This window comes from Brachyistius frenatus, unplaced genomic scaffold, assembly GCF_029030835.1.
Source record: "Brachyistius frenatus isolate BFR_SWC_R1_liver_20210118 unplaced genomic scaffold, ASM2903083v1 Contig_41, whole genome shotgun sequence".
NCBI lineage: Eukaryota > Metazoa > Chordata > Actinopteri > Embiotocidae > Brachyistius > Brachyistius frenatus.
In genome coordinates, this window is record NW_027210640.1 from 2991244 (window position 1) to 3005191 (window position 13948).

Below are 13948 nucleotides of genomic sequence, written 5' to 3' on the forward strand. Positions count from 1 at the left end.
ATTATGAGCGAGCTACTCATTTATTGTCTTTTATACAAACAATTAGTCAGAGCCTCATTTAGCAAAATGTCTACTCAGAAAATTTTTGTTTGACTTTAATAACCATTTACTGTGTGATTGTTTTATTTGTTTTATGTTTAAAGAGTATTCTTACTTTAAATGTATAGTTCAGATATTTTTAGCATTTAAATTTGTCTTCAATTTTAAAGCACTTTGAATTAGTATTTGATTTAATGTGATTGGCATGTTCATTGAAGCAGTCATAAGTTAGCAATATAAAATCAATTTATCTTTGGTAGAAACTTGTGTTTTTACACATCTTTTGGTGTAAAATATTAGGATCTATTCAGAAAAAAATGTTGTTTGACTTGAGAAGCATTTACTGTGTGACTGTTTTATATATTTTACATTTAAGGGTTATTTAGTCTTACACTTTTTGGACATTTATCAAATTATTTTTTCTAAAGACCACCAAATTCTGACTATTAGGTGAATAAATCTGTGCTATGTTATGATTAAATAGTAAAGAAAAAAATATAAAACTGCATATTTAGCTTTTTTTTTCTTTTACATGTACTTTGAATGTTTATTTGTATTGATGAAATGTACACTGAAACACCTGGATATGGGTGCACCAACTGAACGCGTTCTTTAGAGGACAATATTTTATTAAATCAGCTCTTTTTAGAATGTAAAACAAATTATGTTTCACAATGCTCCAGATCCCACAACAATACATTTTGCTTACATACCAGCCAACAGCCGAAAACCAGATTTTATATAAACCTGTGATAAGTAAATAACCTTTTACAGTTATAGGGCTACAAGTAGTTAATGTTCATTTTGTATATGCTAATACTATGAAATAAAAAAAATTCTATTTGTGTTTAATCAATAAATCAATTCATATATGTACGCGTACCCTGAGGCTTCATCAGTCACCGTTTAGTTATCCATCGTTTTGATAAATTAACCACTTTTACTTTGGTCTCATTCGAGAAACAAATTAAACAACTGATCTGGTCCAGACTTGATCTGTTCATCTTTCCGTGTGCCGAGATTTTCAATCTATACAATTTCAAGGTACCTGTCCAAGAGTAGCAGGACCATATTGGAACTAATTCCAGACATTTTTTTGACCATCAGGACCAAAAGCATCAGATTGAGGTTAAATGTTTAGACATGAGGATTGCTTCCAAGTAGACACGACCGTTTTAACAAAAGTTGTTTTATTCTCATGTTCTCATGTAAATAAATTACAATACCGTCTTTTGTTACAAAAATAAAATCAAACCCAACCAACACGACATATTGGACCTAATTTCAGACTTAAGAAAATGAGAATATTTTTTTCCTGGAAATCTTAATTATAATCATCATGTGTTGTCTAATAAATGCTTCAACAAAAGTGTTAATTTTCAGGGACTGAATTCTTGCCTCCCGGCTGCCAGCATACTCTCCACCTGCTGTGATCAAACCGTACAGCGCAGCAGACAAACAAACAAAAGTTTCAAACCACAGGATGTCACAAAGAACACAGATATAAAGGGTGAGTTCCAAAAAAAAAAAAAATTCATGCAACAGAAGTTGAGGCAGAGTGCTTTCAAAATGATGAAAAAGTACACCTGAGGAGACAACCACCAAAACATTATGAAACTAATTCTAAAACACTTGTTCCAGTGTAGCAACAAATGCAAAAGTGACTTTGGATACCATAATGTGGTTTACAATACAAAATGCTCTTGTAATGTTGAATAACTTTGTAATGTTACAAAAACTAAAGGAGAAGTCTGGCAGCTCTAACTGATACACTGGCATTTGTTAATAATAATAATAATAATAATAATAATAATAATAATAATAATAATAATAAACAAAATGCTCATACCAAGTTCCAAATGATTTAAAAAAAAAAAAAAAAAAAAAATCAGTGCGAAAGCACAGTTGCTCTCTGTGAGTGTGATTTGTGCAGCGGTCAGTCCTAACAAACATCACGACAGACTACTGAAGGCGGAATCACTGATTAACAGGATGTTTTGTCAAATGGTGCAACGGTATCGGTCAGTGCTGGTTCTTCATTCCCTGTGGTTTGCCTTGTTTCTTATCTGGCTGCTGCTGCTGTTGCTGCTGCTGCTGCTGCTGCTGACCCCGACCAGGGCCGGTCATCCCTCGACCCCGGCCGCCAAACAAACCTACAGAGAGGACGCAAGCTTCATTTGTGTGGTAACAAAACTAGAACGGCATGAAATGGTTGTTGGTATTTAAAAGTTCTTCAGCAAGATGATACATTTACAGGTTGCTGGTTCAGGTCGCTGCACACAGAAAATAAATGCAATAAGCAATTCTTAAAAAATATTTTGGTTGGGTTGATGCTACCAGCAACATCAGTGAGCCTCATGATGGCAATAAAGGGAAACTAACTGGACGCTGCTTGTGATTTTCCCCCATGAATGTCGCCACAGACACCCACAACGTTCCGTTTGTAATCCGCAGATTTAAGGGCTCAATCATTCTTATGTTGCCTCATTTGGCAATTCAAAAAAAAAAAAAAAAAATAAGCTGCTGCTGCTGCTTCCACTCACCTCGGCCGACTCCTCCTCTTCCTTTGCCCTGCTGTTTGTTCTGCTGGGCGCCTCCACGGCCGCGGCCCTTCGACACCACCTCCTCCTTCACCATGTCGATGATCTCATCAGGGATTCGCAGGTACTTGATGGTGCTGCCTCGGATGTAGCACTCAGGCATCCTCCAGAACTTATCTCCATCCTGTGAGGGGAGTGGTGGAGTGTTTGATCATACATGAACCAACAACTGCAACCCTGAGATCATCATTGATAAAATGTTGAATTGGTCAACAGAACAGTAGCTGAGTACTATTTACACTATATTTTTGTATCCATTAACATTTTATAGTTACAGTTGAACAAATGCAAAAAGTGTGTTTTCACTGCCACTGCTCAGTTTTTTTTTTTCTTTTTACAAGAGGATAAGAGGGAGCGTCGTTTAACCCTAACACACCAACGAGCTTTTGCATTTGCACAAAGGAAAACTAGTCAGAGATTATCCATTTGAACACCACCCTTTAGCTTCCGATACCGTATGAGGATCAGTTTATAGACTAAATGACTGATACAAATCTACATCGGTTGTAGCAGTTAGCCAATGTAAAAAAAAAAAAAGAAAAAAAAACCATCTTAAATATGTGCCCTGCAGAGAGTGTGTCAAATCCTATGCTGGATAAAAAAAAAAAATAATTAAAAAAACACTTTCTGCTTCCTGCATTTTATTAAAATGTGTGCAATTTAGATCAGGATACTCCATACAACACTGGCGTCATGACGTAGGACACGGGTGAAGGTTCATGCGAACACCGAAACACGGGAGATGTAGACGTTGCCTTTGCTACTGCTGGAGTCACCATCTACAGTTTTAGCGCCCACAGAAAAGTGGCTTTACCCTGGAGGTGCAGATGACTTCTCTCAGGTTGATGTTCATCCAGTTGTCACAGCTGACCAGGTGACCGTTGTAGGTCTCTCCGTTCTTCAGCTCCACCAGCTGAGGAGAAGACGGGGACAGGGAAGAAGAAAAAAAAAAAAAACTGGAGATGTATTTTTTTTGTTTTTTGTTGGTATAACTCACAACAACTAGAAGCCACACAGATGAGAAGTTATAAATACAAGCTCGCTGATTTTCAGCCAAAGTAAGACAAAAATCGAAAGCAGCTCATTAATCTCACTGCTTCCAGTCTGAACGCAAATTTAAATACTATCTCGTAACAAATAATATTTTGCAAACTACATTATAGTAATTAATAATAATAATAATAATCATTATTGAGGTAGCTCCTCACCATGGGATGGTTCTGGGCAGTCTTCAGCAGAGACAGGGGAAGCTGCGAAATGACAAGAGAAACGGGTCACACACAGGAATACAGGCTGCCAGAGGGAAGTTTATTTTTTATTTTTATTTTTCTTTCCTCCCTACAACATCTTAAGCGAGATATAAATGAAAGTACTGGGACACCGCGGATCACCCGGCGGCGTTCAGGTTAAAAAGGAGAAACCGGTCTGTGCCGCTTTATGGTTTCCACGTTTATGATAACGTTTTCCACGTTAGCCGTCTGTGAGGTCACAACAAACTACCAGAGTTTAAAAAAAAAAAAAGACCACTTTAGCACGATGTAAAAGGGGGTTTATTTAGCTTCGTGTTAAGTCTGAGCACATTTCTAATCAACCGCTTTGTGTGTAAATGTTGAATTCAGCGACAATGGCGAACCGAGCAACCGTAGCGGCTAACACCAAACGCTTACAATGCTGCCAACCTTTTCTGAATAGGGAGCGTGACGGTGAAAAAGAGAAATATATCAAAACGCTGGAGTCCAGAGTTAAGTACTTTACCATTTTGACTGTATCGTTGTGGGTTTTTTTGTTTTTTTTCCAGTCTTTCTTGCCGTCTTGGCCCTTCACACACGGGGTTTTTTTTGTTTTTTTTGTTTTTTTTCCCACCTACTGTTCTTCTTCGTTGTCCAATGAGTTTCCGGCGCTGTGCTGCGTGATCACGGCTGTATTATGGGATGCTTCCCTCTACTGTCAGAAACACGCACTTCAAATCATTTCATTTTATGCATTTTTTTTTTTTTTTTTTTTTTTTAATGTGAAATGTGTTTTCGGAATAATATGTATGAATAATAAATTTATGCCTGAATAAATATATATATAAAAAAAAATGAATACTGTAATCAGTAAGAAAATAATCGAACAAATAAATTTATATTGCTTACAATTTCTTTATTTTCTATTCCCTTTATGTCATTATTTTTTTAATGTGTTTTTTTTGTTTTGTTTGGTATTTCAATTTCGTGTGGATCCAATTTAAATTATTTATCATGTTACTTTGGAGGCTCCATTTCTTTCAGGGCGTCATTGTTGACGTAATGACGTCAGGGCCCACGCAGCCTGCAGAATGAAGGGGGATCACCGGTTCTGTTAGTGTAAGGCAGAAGGAGCCGTCAGCTGTGGAGGGTACCGTCTCTCTTCACCAGCCTGGTTCAAACTAACGACCAGAGAAAACAAACAACGGATTCTCCGCAACAGGACGGGAAATGGACAACAGTAAACGGACTGTGGTCGTCACAGGTTTGTCTTTATTTGACCTGCTGCTGCTGCTGTTGTTGTTGTGGTGTTTGTCTGCGGATTGAACAGCGGTTGAAGTGTAGGAAAAGTTCAGGAGATGACAGCTCTTTCGTTAATGGCGTCAGGCTGTTATTGCTTCACTCCACCGCAGCTGCAAAAAGCTGCAGGAAGACACGTTTTGTTTGCAGTTTTAATGACAACACTTTGTTGTTAACAGGCTTGGTGCATAATTACGGGCCACTGACCGATCAGCTGGAGTCATAATTTTGTGTTCATGTATTTTTGTCGAACGGCCATTAAACTGTAGCGACAGAGGTTAAAAAAAACAACTAAAAAAACATTCATATAAATATATCTATTTAACATTTTTCACCAAGAATTAATTTGATTCTGTGTCGTTTTCAAAAAATTTTGACCATTTTTCTTTATGGCCAGATGTTGAATTTCGTTTCTGAATACTTTTATTTCAAGAAAATCAGCCTACTTTCACAAATTAGATAAAGTTTTCTCAAACATTTGCTTATTATAGTGATCGCAATACAACACGCCTACTAATATCTGTTTATAGGCTACTTAGATACATTACAGGAATAATGTCAGTATGTCCACACAAGACTGAACAACAATGAAAAACAGAGGTAAAACAAGCATCTATAAAATTGTCAGAAGTTGATATTATATATCAGTTTAATAAAACCAGTTCTTCTTTCCTGCTTGGTATCGTGAGTACCATCCACTGTCAAACTTGTTGGACTTGTTCTCGACATCAGGCCTCTTTCCAGACATGGTGTCAATATAAATCTGTGCAAAGTAGTTAAAAAGAAATAACCAGTAACCAGCCGGTGACTTTGTTCCAGTTTTGATATCTTACTGTACTGGTCTCTGTGCAGAAGCTCATCTGTTATATTTCTTGTTTAATCACACTGCTTTGCATAATACCGTGAAAACCTGGACCAGAAACCGTTATTATTAGCAGCATCTTAACAATCTATCTCCATGTTTTATCAGAGAAAACACGTTTTACATCACTATTCCTTTAACAAGAAAAGCCTAAGTAATAATCACATTGCTATAACTATTTATAAATTAATAAACATCCTATAAACTCAAGGATTGCTTTTCTAAAAACTACTCTCACAATGCAAATCCACTTCCATTAATGTAATATTCCATAAGCGCGCAATCTCCAGTCCTGTACACTTTATTTTAGCAGAAGTGAGAGAGACAGTGATTTGGTGCTTTCAGACACAAAGGGGTGCAGAAAGTCGCTGCCCCAGCTGATAGTAGATGTGTAAATTGCCTGGGAACAGCACCTTCACAATAGCGGCCCGGCTGGCAGCTGCCGGCCCCTCACTCTGCTCCTTTTCAGCCGCCTGTCAGACAGACTGATCCCTTCTCCACCCAGCCCCCAGGGACCTGCTGACCCGAGGGCGGGTGGTGGAGGGGGATCAATTATAGATCCCTATATAAACAGTCTAGAGTGAATATCCCTGAATATCTGCTGCTATAGTTTCATAGGTTAAATGGAGTACTGCATAGAGGGATTTTTTTTTTTTTTTAGTAATAATGACCTTCATTTTGGAGAACAGCAGAATTTATGAACTCAAGCAGCAAATATGAGGCAACGACATCTCAGTATATAAAAGATTTTTAAGATGGGACGTATACACTTCCTATTGCAATGCAAGATTCAGCCTTGACAGTATCTTGCAGTCATGCCGAAATATAAACATATCGCTGCACATTAAAAAACTTCAGTAATAATTTGTATTTAAGTCACTTTAGTAAAGGAGTAGGTAGCATTTAGTTGTGACATACTACAGGAAAACTGCTAAAATAATAAAGACATGTCCTTCTGAAACCACAATATTCACATATCCCTTTCTACAGAGTTGATTTACACTTCTCTGCATTTACAGTTGTATTTTAAAGTTTGTGGACATCTGAGTAAGGTCAAAGTAAAAAATAAAAATCCATGGGGCATTGTATTTCATCTTTGCATGTTCATTTTGTTTGTGAAAGTAAAAGTCTCTCTTGAATCATCAGTCACACCAGGATGTCTCAGGCTCCTTAAATTGAACGTAATGTAACAGCAACCTTACAGCATCAGTGTTAGTTGAGCAACTGAAATAACTGATGTCTTTTGCAGGTTTTGGGCCATTTGGAGAGCACACTGTCAATGCCAGCTGGGTAGCCGTACAGGTATTTTTTTTTACTCATCTATTGCTGTTATAATTCTTATATTCTTAAATTACACTTCAATGATTATTTTATGTTCCTTACTCCTAAATATATATATATATATATATATATAACTGAGTTTTGTTCCTACACTAAGTCAAATCATTGACTAGCTTTCTCCAAAATATTAATCATCCATCCTGAAAAAACATCTCGAAGCTCATCATGTTGTTTATATTCATATCATGTTGCTAGCAACATTTAAAGCTGATTGTATGGCAGTTCGTGATGCTCTAATAGCTGCCGACCGGCTTCATGCTTCTGTAGCAGTGTTTTTGAAGGAGGCTCCATGTGGGGGATGATGGTGGCTGTCAGGGTGTCTAGACGGACTTGATAAGGATATTAAAGGCAAACAAAAGACCGCATTGTGGCAGGGTCACAGACGTGGTCAAACAAGCCTCTTTTCAATACAAGTGGGGGTCAGTGTCCGGGGCTATTTGTCCTGCAGGGAGATTGGGGGAGGTGTTGGTTCACTGGCTATGAAGCTGAAGCAGATTTGTCTTACTTATGATATCTATGATTGCATCTTTTATTTCTTGCTTTTCTCATACTGGTATGAAGTAGGCTGAATGTTTTTTTTGTGTTTTTTTATTCTAAGTTAAGTGTAAAATGGTGCTTTTGGGAGCGGCAAGGCAATTGAAATATCTGTCCTCTAAGAAAATGCAAGCAGGGTCTGAAATGTACCATCCTAATATTAAACACTCACCAAAAATTGCAAATATGTAAGGAGAGATTTTACAGCAATTATTTTGCTGTCAGTGTGCAGGATGTATGACTGACAAGAGAATAGGCGTAGAGCGCAAAAAGCAGCTATTTAAAATAAAGATGTTTCCGTTCTACCGCCGAAAATTACATTTTCTCATTTGTCCAGATTACCTACTGGAATTTCAGAGCATTTATATTCGAAATTCAACCCAAGAAACTGCAACTGTTGTCTGAAAATGTTAAACAAATGTCGGCCTCTTTGTTTTGGCTTGTTCTGACAGGAAATGAAGAAACTCGGACTGGGCAGTGAAGTGGACTTGCATGTGTACGAGGTTCCTGTAGAGTACCAGAAAGTGCAGAGTTTGGTTCCTTCATTATGGAAACAGTATCATCCACTGGTAAGAGACGGACCTGACTTGACCTGCTCCTATTATTCCACTTTTAAAGGTGAAATACACCAACTCAGATGACAGAGTAAGCCAGAGATATTTGAGTGATTCTGACTTTGTGTTTTGATTGTTTTCTTTGTTGGCCAGTTGGTAGTTCATGTCGGAGTGTCGGGTATGGCCACCACCGTCACATTGGAGAAGTGTGGCAGAAATCATGGCTACAAGGGCCTGGACAACAGCAGCTTCTGTCCTGATTCCCAGTGTTGCATTGTGGGAGGCCCGGACTGTATCAACTCAGTTATTGACATGGAATCAGTCTGCAAGAGAGTGTCTGCATCGGGGCTTGGAGTAACTGTGTCTGTCTCCAAAGATGCCGGAAGGTAATTATTCTTTTTTTTTTTTTTTTTTTTTTACTGAAAATGATAAAAATATGTCCAGATCTGACAGAGACTTACAATGATGTCGGGGTGTCCACAGTTCAACATTTTGTCAGTCGAATTGGCTGTTCAATACAAATCGTTTGTTCCCTTTTTTTCTGTATAGACTCTCAGGCAATCAAAAAATCTGCAGTTTGCTTTCCTTTGTATCCAAATTTCTGAGGGTCTGTAGCCCAGTCTGCTTTTGGCAGCGCTTTGTGGAAGTGTCGCCCTTTCTCTCTCTCCTTGTGGCGTCCGTCCCGGTCTCCTGAGGTACGCGATTTCACCGCTGCCTGGCCTTGTATGGTGCATCCGCACCGTCATACCTCCCCTTAGACTGGGTTTTGCTCCTGAATCAACAACCCCACGTCCCCCACCACCTCCACCTAAGCGATGGAGTCCGCTTTGAGGACTGACAGACTTCGGTGTGTGTGGAGGCCGGTGCTGGGTCCGTGTCCGGTTACATCCGATCCCGGCCCACTACTTAGTACGGTGAGGTTGTTTCGTCCTGGGCCTCAAGTCCGTACTCAACGGTATTCAACTCCCGGGGGGGTCCAGTGTCTCTGTTCAATGTTTACTGTTTGAAAAAAATGAACGTAACTCCCCAAAAATGTTTTAACAAATCTGAATGTTCAACTTCAAGAATCTCAGATTGATATATAATTTCCATTCATCAGTTTAGAGCTGCCAGTATGTTTCCTTATATTGGGTTTTTGGTTTCCTGCGTCAGTCTCTTCATCCATTCAATGCCTTGCTCTCTTCCCTTCCAGGTACCTCTGTGACTTCACCTACTACACGTCTCTCTACCTGAGCCACGGTCGCTCTGCCTTCATTCACGTGCCTCCTCTTGGAAAGCCTTACAGCGGGGAAGACCTGGGCCGTGCACTGCAGGCCATCGTCCGGGAGATACTGGAGCTGCTGGACCAGGCCGAGGAGAAGATCCACTGCCAGCAGCACTTCCACTAAGTGACCTCAAGATGCCAACCAGCCTCTCCAGCCCTCAACACACAAGAGAAATTGCACTTAACCACAAGTAGCCAAACTTTTCTTTTTCTTTTTTTTACTGTTGTCTTTACTTGGACATAAGGAAACTTCAGACTACAGGATGTTTTCAGTGAGTTTTTTTTGTCTTTTTTTTTTTTTGTCTTTTGTTTCTTTTTTTGTTAGGTATGATTCAGTGAAAGTTTCCCAGTAGTGCGAAGATAAAACGGGAGTCCTAAGACAACCCCTTTTCTCACCTTGAAGGAACACAAAACATTCTGCCTATGGAGTTCGAAATATGAAAAAAGTAGGTTTCTTAAGTAAACACAGGAGCAAAGTTCTGCTTGTACGTGTTCATATGCAGCCACAGCGGCGATGTAGGAGGTCTGTAATGTGGCAGATTTTACAACCTATAACCCCAAATGTGACTCCTATTAATGCACCTTATATGGTTAGGGTTACTGAAATGGTTATAGACGGCACATTTGGGGTATCACCTGTTTCTTCCTCAAATTATGAATTTTAAAGTTTGACTTTTTTCCAGTCACAATATGTTTCAGTTTGCAGGTGTTTACGTCTGAATGTCTGTAAATGGTTTATGTACATCAGTGGTGTCTCGTCCATTTAGACAGATGAAGCCGTGCCGAATCACAAATTCACAAACAACATGTGTGTCTGTTACATTTGACGATTACTTGCCTTTAGCAGTGAGATAAATGCAGTGGAGTTAAAGGTGCAATATTTCCCTGCGAAATGTGGTGGAGTGGAAATATACAATAGCAGAGAAGAGAAATATTCAAAGTGAAAGTACCTCTTGACTGTACTTAATTGCAGTAATTTGAATTGTTACATTCCTCCACTGCCTGTCGGACATCGTCCCCCTGAATCAAATTCAAGTCAGAAAACTGTATTAATCCTTGAATGGCAAATCCTGAAGAGACATAGTAAGAGGACACGCGAACAGGATGTACGAGACGAAAAACGGTGTGAGGACGAACAGTTGTCACGTAGCAGAGACGGTACACAGCAGTGATGGTGTGGCAAAGTCAAAAGGTCAAATGTCCAGTCGTAAGAATGAATAGTAGATACTATAATTATTAATAATAATGTTTGTTTTTAACAATGTGCTGCCACTGATTTACATAATACATTATGATTTAAGTAGAAATGTTTAGCAGTAAACTATTTGTTCATTTTATTTTCCTTCGCGTGTTTTGTTGCAGCTGCTCTAAAGCCTCCCTGCGCTGTTTCACATTTGATGTTGAATTGTTTCTTGAGCCCTTTTTCTTTATAAGAAGTTGTATATTTGCCTGCTTTTACAAAGGTTATTTAAATCAGGGAACGGGTTGGTTCCAGCTCATATTTCCCCAGTTTGTTGGCCCAATTCTGACAAAAAAAAAAAAAAAAATCCATCCAACTGAGGTCTGTACCCCAGGCTGTGCAATGTTATTTTACAGATCTCATTCGCTGATTTAGTCGGGCACTCATGTCGGAATTGTATTACAGCTGCACAAATATTTGAGAAAAATATTCGGTCTGCATGAAACTGAAGATTTTATTTTGAAGGAAATATCAACTACAGTGAACCCTCGCTATAACGCGGTTCACCTTTCACGGTCTCGCTGCTTCACGGATTTGCATCGTACATTGAAATCACATTACGACTATATGTAACGTAGATATATTTAATGTCCAGTTCTATCTATTTCAATTGTAAAATAAAGGTTACTACTTCACGGATTTCGCCTATCACGGTTTCTATTTGGAACGTAACCCCCGCGAAAAACGAGGGTTCACTGTACTCCTCTTTTTAAAGTAGTGAATTAATAATAGCTGCTACTTTACTTTTTTTTTTTTCTCATAGTTGTGCAGTAGTAATTGTTACTTCTTGATTAAAGCTTTCTGTTGTTCCCTTCATTGAATCAGATGTAGCTGCTTATTTTATCTGATAATTTGAAGTTGGACTCTGACTTCAGTCAGAATTGGGCCTTGAGTTTTATTTCTGTAGCACTTTCTCCTATTTTGTATTTCAGTTTTTCTGGAGTTTGGACAGCATTTCTCGAGCAATGTGAATGCTTTTATTTTATTCTTATTTTTTATTTTCAGTCACTTTAACTTGAAAAATGTCGCTTTCCCAACATACACATCCATTTAAACCTTTTTTCTTCCAATGATTAGAATGATGTATGCGAGGTATGCTTTATAGGTGAACTTTTTTTCTTGAACTTTGCTTTGTTCTGACCTGTTTAACAAATGGCAGCAAATTCCTTTACCGAGTCTGTGATGGTGACACTCCCAGGTGTAAATGTTCTGTTTTATGGCTTTTTTTTTTTTTTTTTTTTATTGGATTGTTTTTTGTTTTATCGTGTAGACCAGCGTCTCCTGAGACATCAGGAATGCCCACGCCACCGAACACAACTTCCGTCTGCTCAGCGTTGGTAGAAATTTTAGCATCAAATCGTCTGTATACAGCTTCAGCGCTCTGTCTCTGCCCAACAGAACTGTGTGAGAAACCAGGATGTAGTTTTTAACTGACGTAGCTAGTCTTAGGATACGAACTAAATACTGTGCACAGTGTCGCAGCAGTAGTGAAGCAAGTTGGTGCCGATGAGTTTGAGTAAATTGTCATTATTTTTTGCTTTGTCCATTTTGTACAAAAGTAGTAGGATCCTGGATCATTGAGCTGAACAGAACTGAACTTCTCAGACCTGAATTTGATGAATTTGAATTTGATTAAATGCCTTTGTCGTTTAACTCATGTCTTGGTAATGTGGTTTAATCTCTGATGGCGTTACTGAACTAACGGGCACATTTTAACTCTGATTTGTAGGTGCTAATATTTTACCACGTGGCTTTGTGAGTGCCGAGACATGAACAAGTTTTGTAGGAGCTGCCTGCAGAGTTTCTACTCACTAAAGTGAAAGCCTCAAGTTTACACGCGAGGTGACCTCTGACCCCGACTCTTCTGTGCCTTGCTGTTGTTTATGTGTGTTATGTAAAGGCCTTACTTATTCTCAATGAGTCAGTTCAAAGATGTATTACTGATGCTGTCCAGTTGGATTTGTGGCTACCTCAAATGTACTTTTTTTTTCATCTCAGTGTGTGCCCTGGTGTGAACCAACGTTATGGCTCTGTGATTTATTGTGAGTTCCTGTGTTTAGGGAGTATCCTCTGAAAGATATCTTCTTCTGCTTCATTAACCAAGCACTCTTACAGTCAGTAATCTCAGCTTTGTAAAAGGAAAGGCTTTGAAATAAAGATAATTAAAGCATTACAAGTCCTGTCTGTTTTTTTTTTTACTATACTCACTATTTACACCTTTTGACTAAATGTAATTGATTTGTCAATTGTTCAAATGTAAAGTAATGAGAGGCCTATCAAAGATCAGAGATTTTACAAAGCTTCACCACTCTGTTAATAATGGCCCTGAATTCTACATGCATGTTGATATAGTTTCTGCAATATGTGTTTCATTATTTATGTAGTAAAAATAAATTATAAAAACCTTTGTTACAACAGTTGTCACATCAAGGTCCCACTTTACAGCAGCTCACAGTTTCAAAATTAAAACGATTGCACGTCTTTTTTTTACTTCCATACGTTGCAGGATCGACACATTTTATAATGGATGGCATTTTTAAAACATGTACGTGTTTTCTCAAATTACCAATTCAATGAATTATGGCTGGAACAGCGAGCGTGGGGCCCATTATAGACTCTTTATGACAGTGTGTACATGACAACTTAAATTACCACCAACCAACCAGTATTATTAAGCTAGAATACAATGTAGACCTTGACATTCTTTAATTTGATTAAGAACAGCAGTGTTAAAGAATATATCTTGCAAGCACAATGTAAATATAATGTAAGTATATACTGTACTGTATATACTGTGCATTTTATATTTAATATTTAATATTTTTACTGCTATTTTATTGCTTTCTATTATTCTATTATTATCTATTGCTTCCTGTATGCTGCTGTAGCGAAAAAAAAATGTCCCCTCGGGGATTAATAAAGTAACTACCTAACTTACCTAACCTAACCTAACCTAAAAGTATTTCACAAAATTTTGGCACTTATC

The 13948-nt window shown here is 38.2% G+C and overlaps 2 protein-coding genes across 2 annotated transcripts; one reads left to right on the forward strand and one right to left on the reverse strand.

The window, feature by feature from the left end:
• Window positions 1–1858: 1858 nt before the first annotated feature.
• On the reverse strand, window positions 1859–4510 carry lsm4 (LSM4 homolog, U6 small nuclear RNA and mRNA degradation associated). Its single transcript, XM_069702378.1, has 5 exons — window positions 4395–4510; window positions 3848–3889; window positions 3454–3552; window positions 2583–2763; window positions 1859–2192 (listed from the first exon to the last, which is right to left on the reverse strand). The coding sequence occupies exons 1-5, from the start codon at window positions 4395–4397 to the stop codon at window positions 2062–2064; spliced, it is 456 nt and encodes a 151-aa protein (XP_069558479.1). The 5' UTR covers window positions 4398–4510; the 3' UTR covers window positions 1859–2061.
• A 464-nt stretch (window positions 4511–4974) lies between these two features.
• Window positions 4975–11435, forward strand: LOC138623091 (pyroglutamyl-peptidase 1-like). The gene is made up of 5 exons (XM_069702379.1): window positions 4975–5132; window positions 7279–7331; window positions 8357–8473; window positions 8612–8844; window positions 9651–11435. Exons 1-5 carry the CDS (start codon window positions 5099–5101, stop codon window positions 9844–9846), a joined length of 633 nt encoding a protein of 210 aa, XP_069558480.1. The 5' UTR covers window positions 4975–5098; the 3' UTR covers window positions 9847–11435.
• The last annotated feature ends 2513 nt before the right edge of the window (window positions 11436–13948 follow it).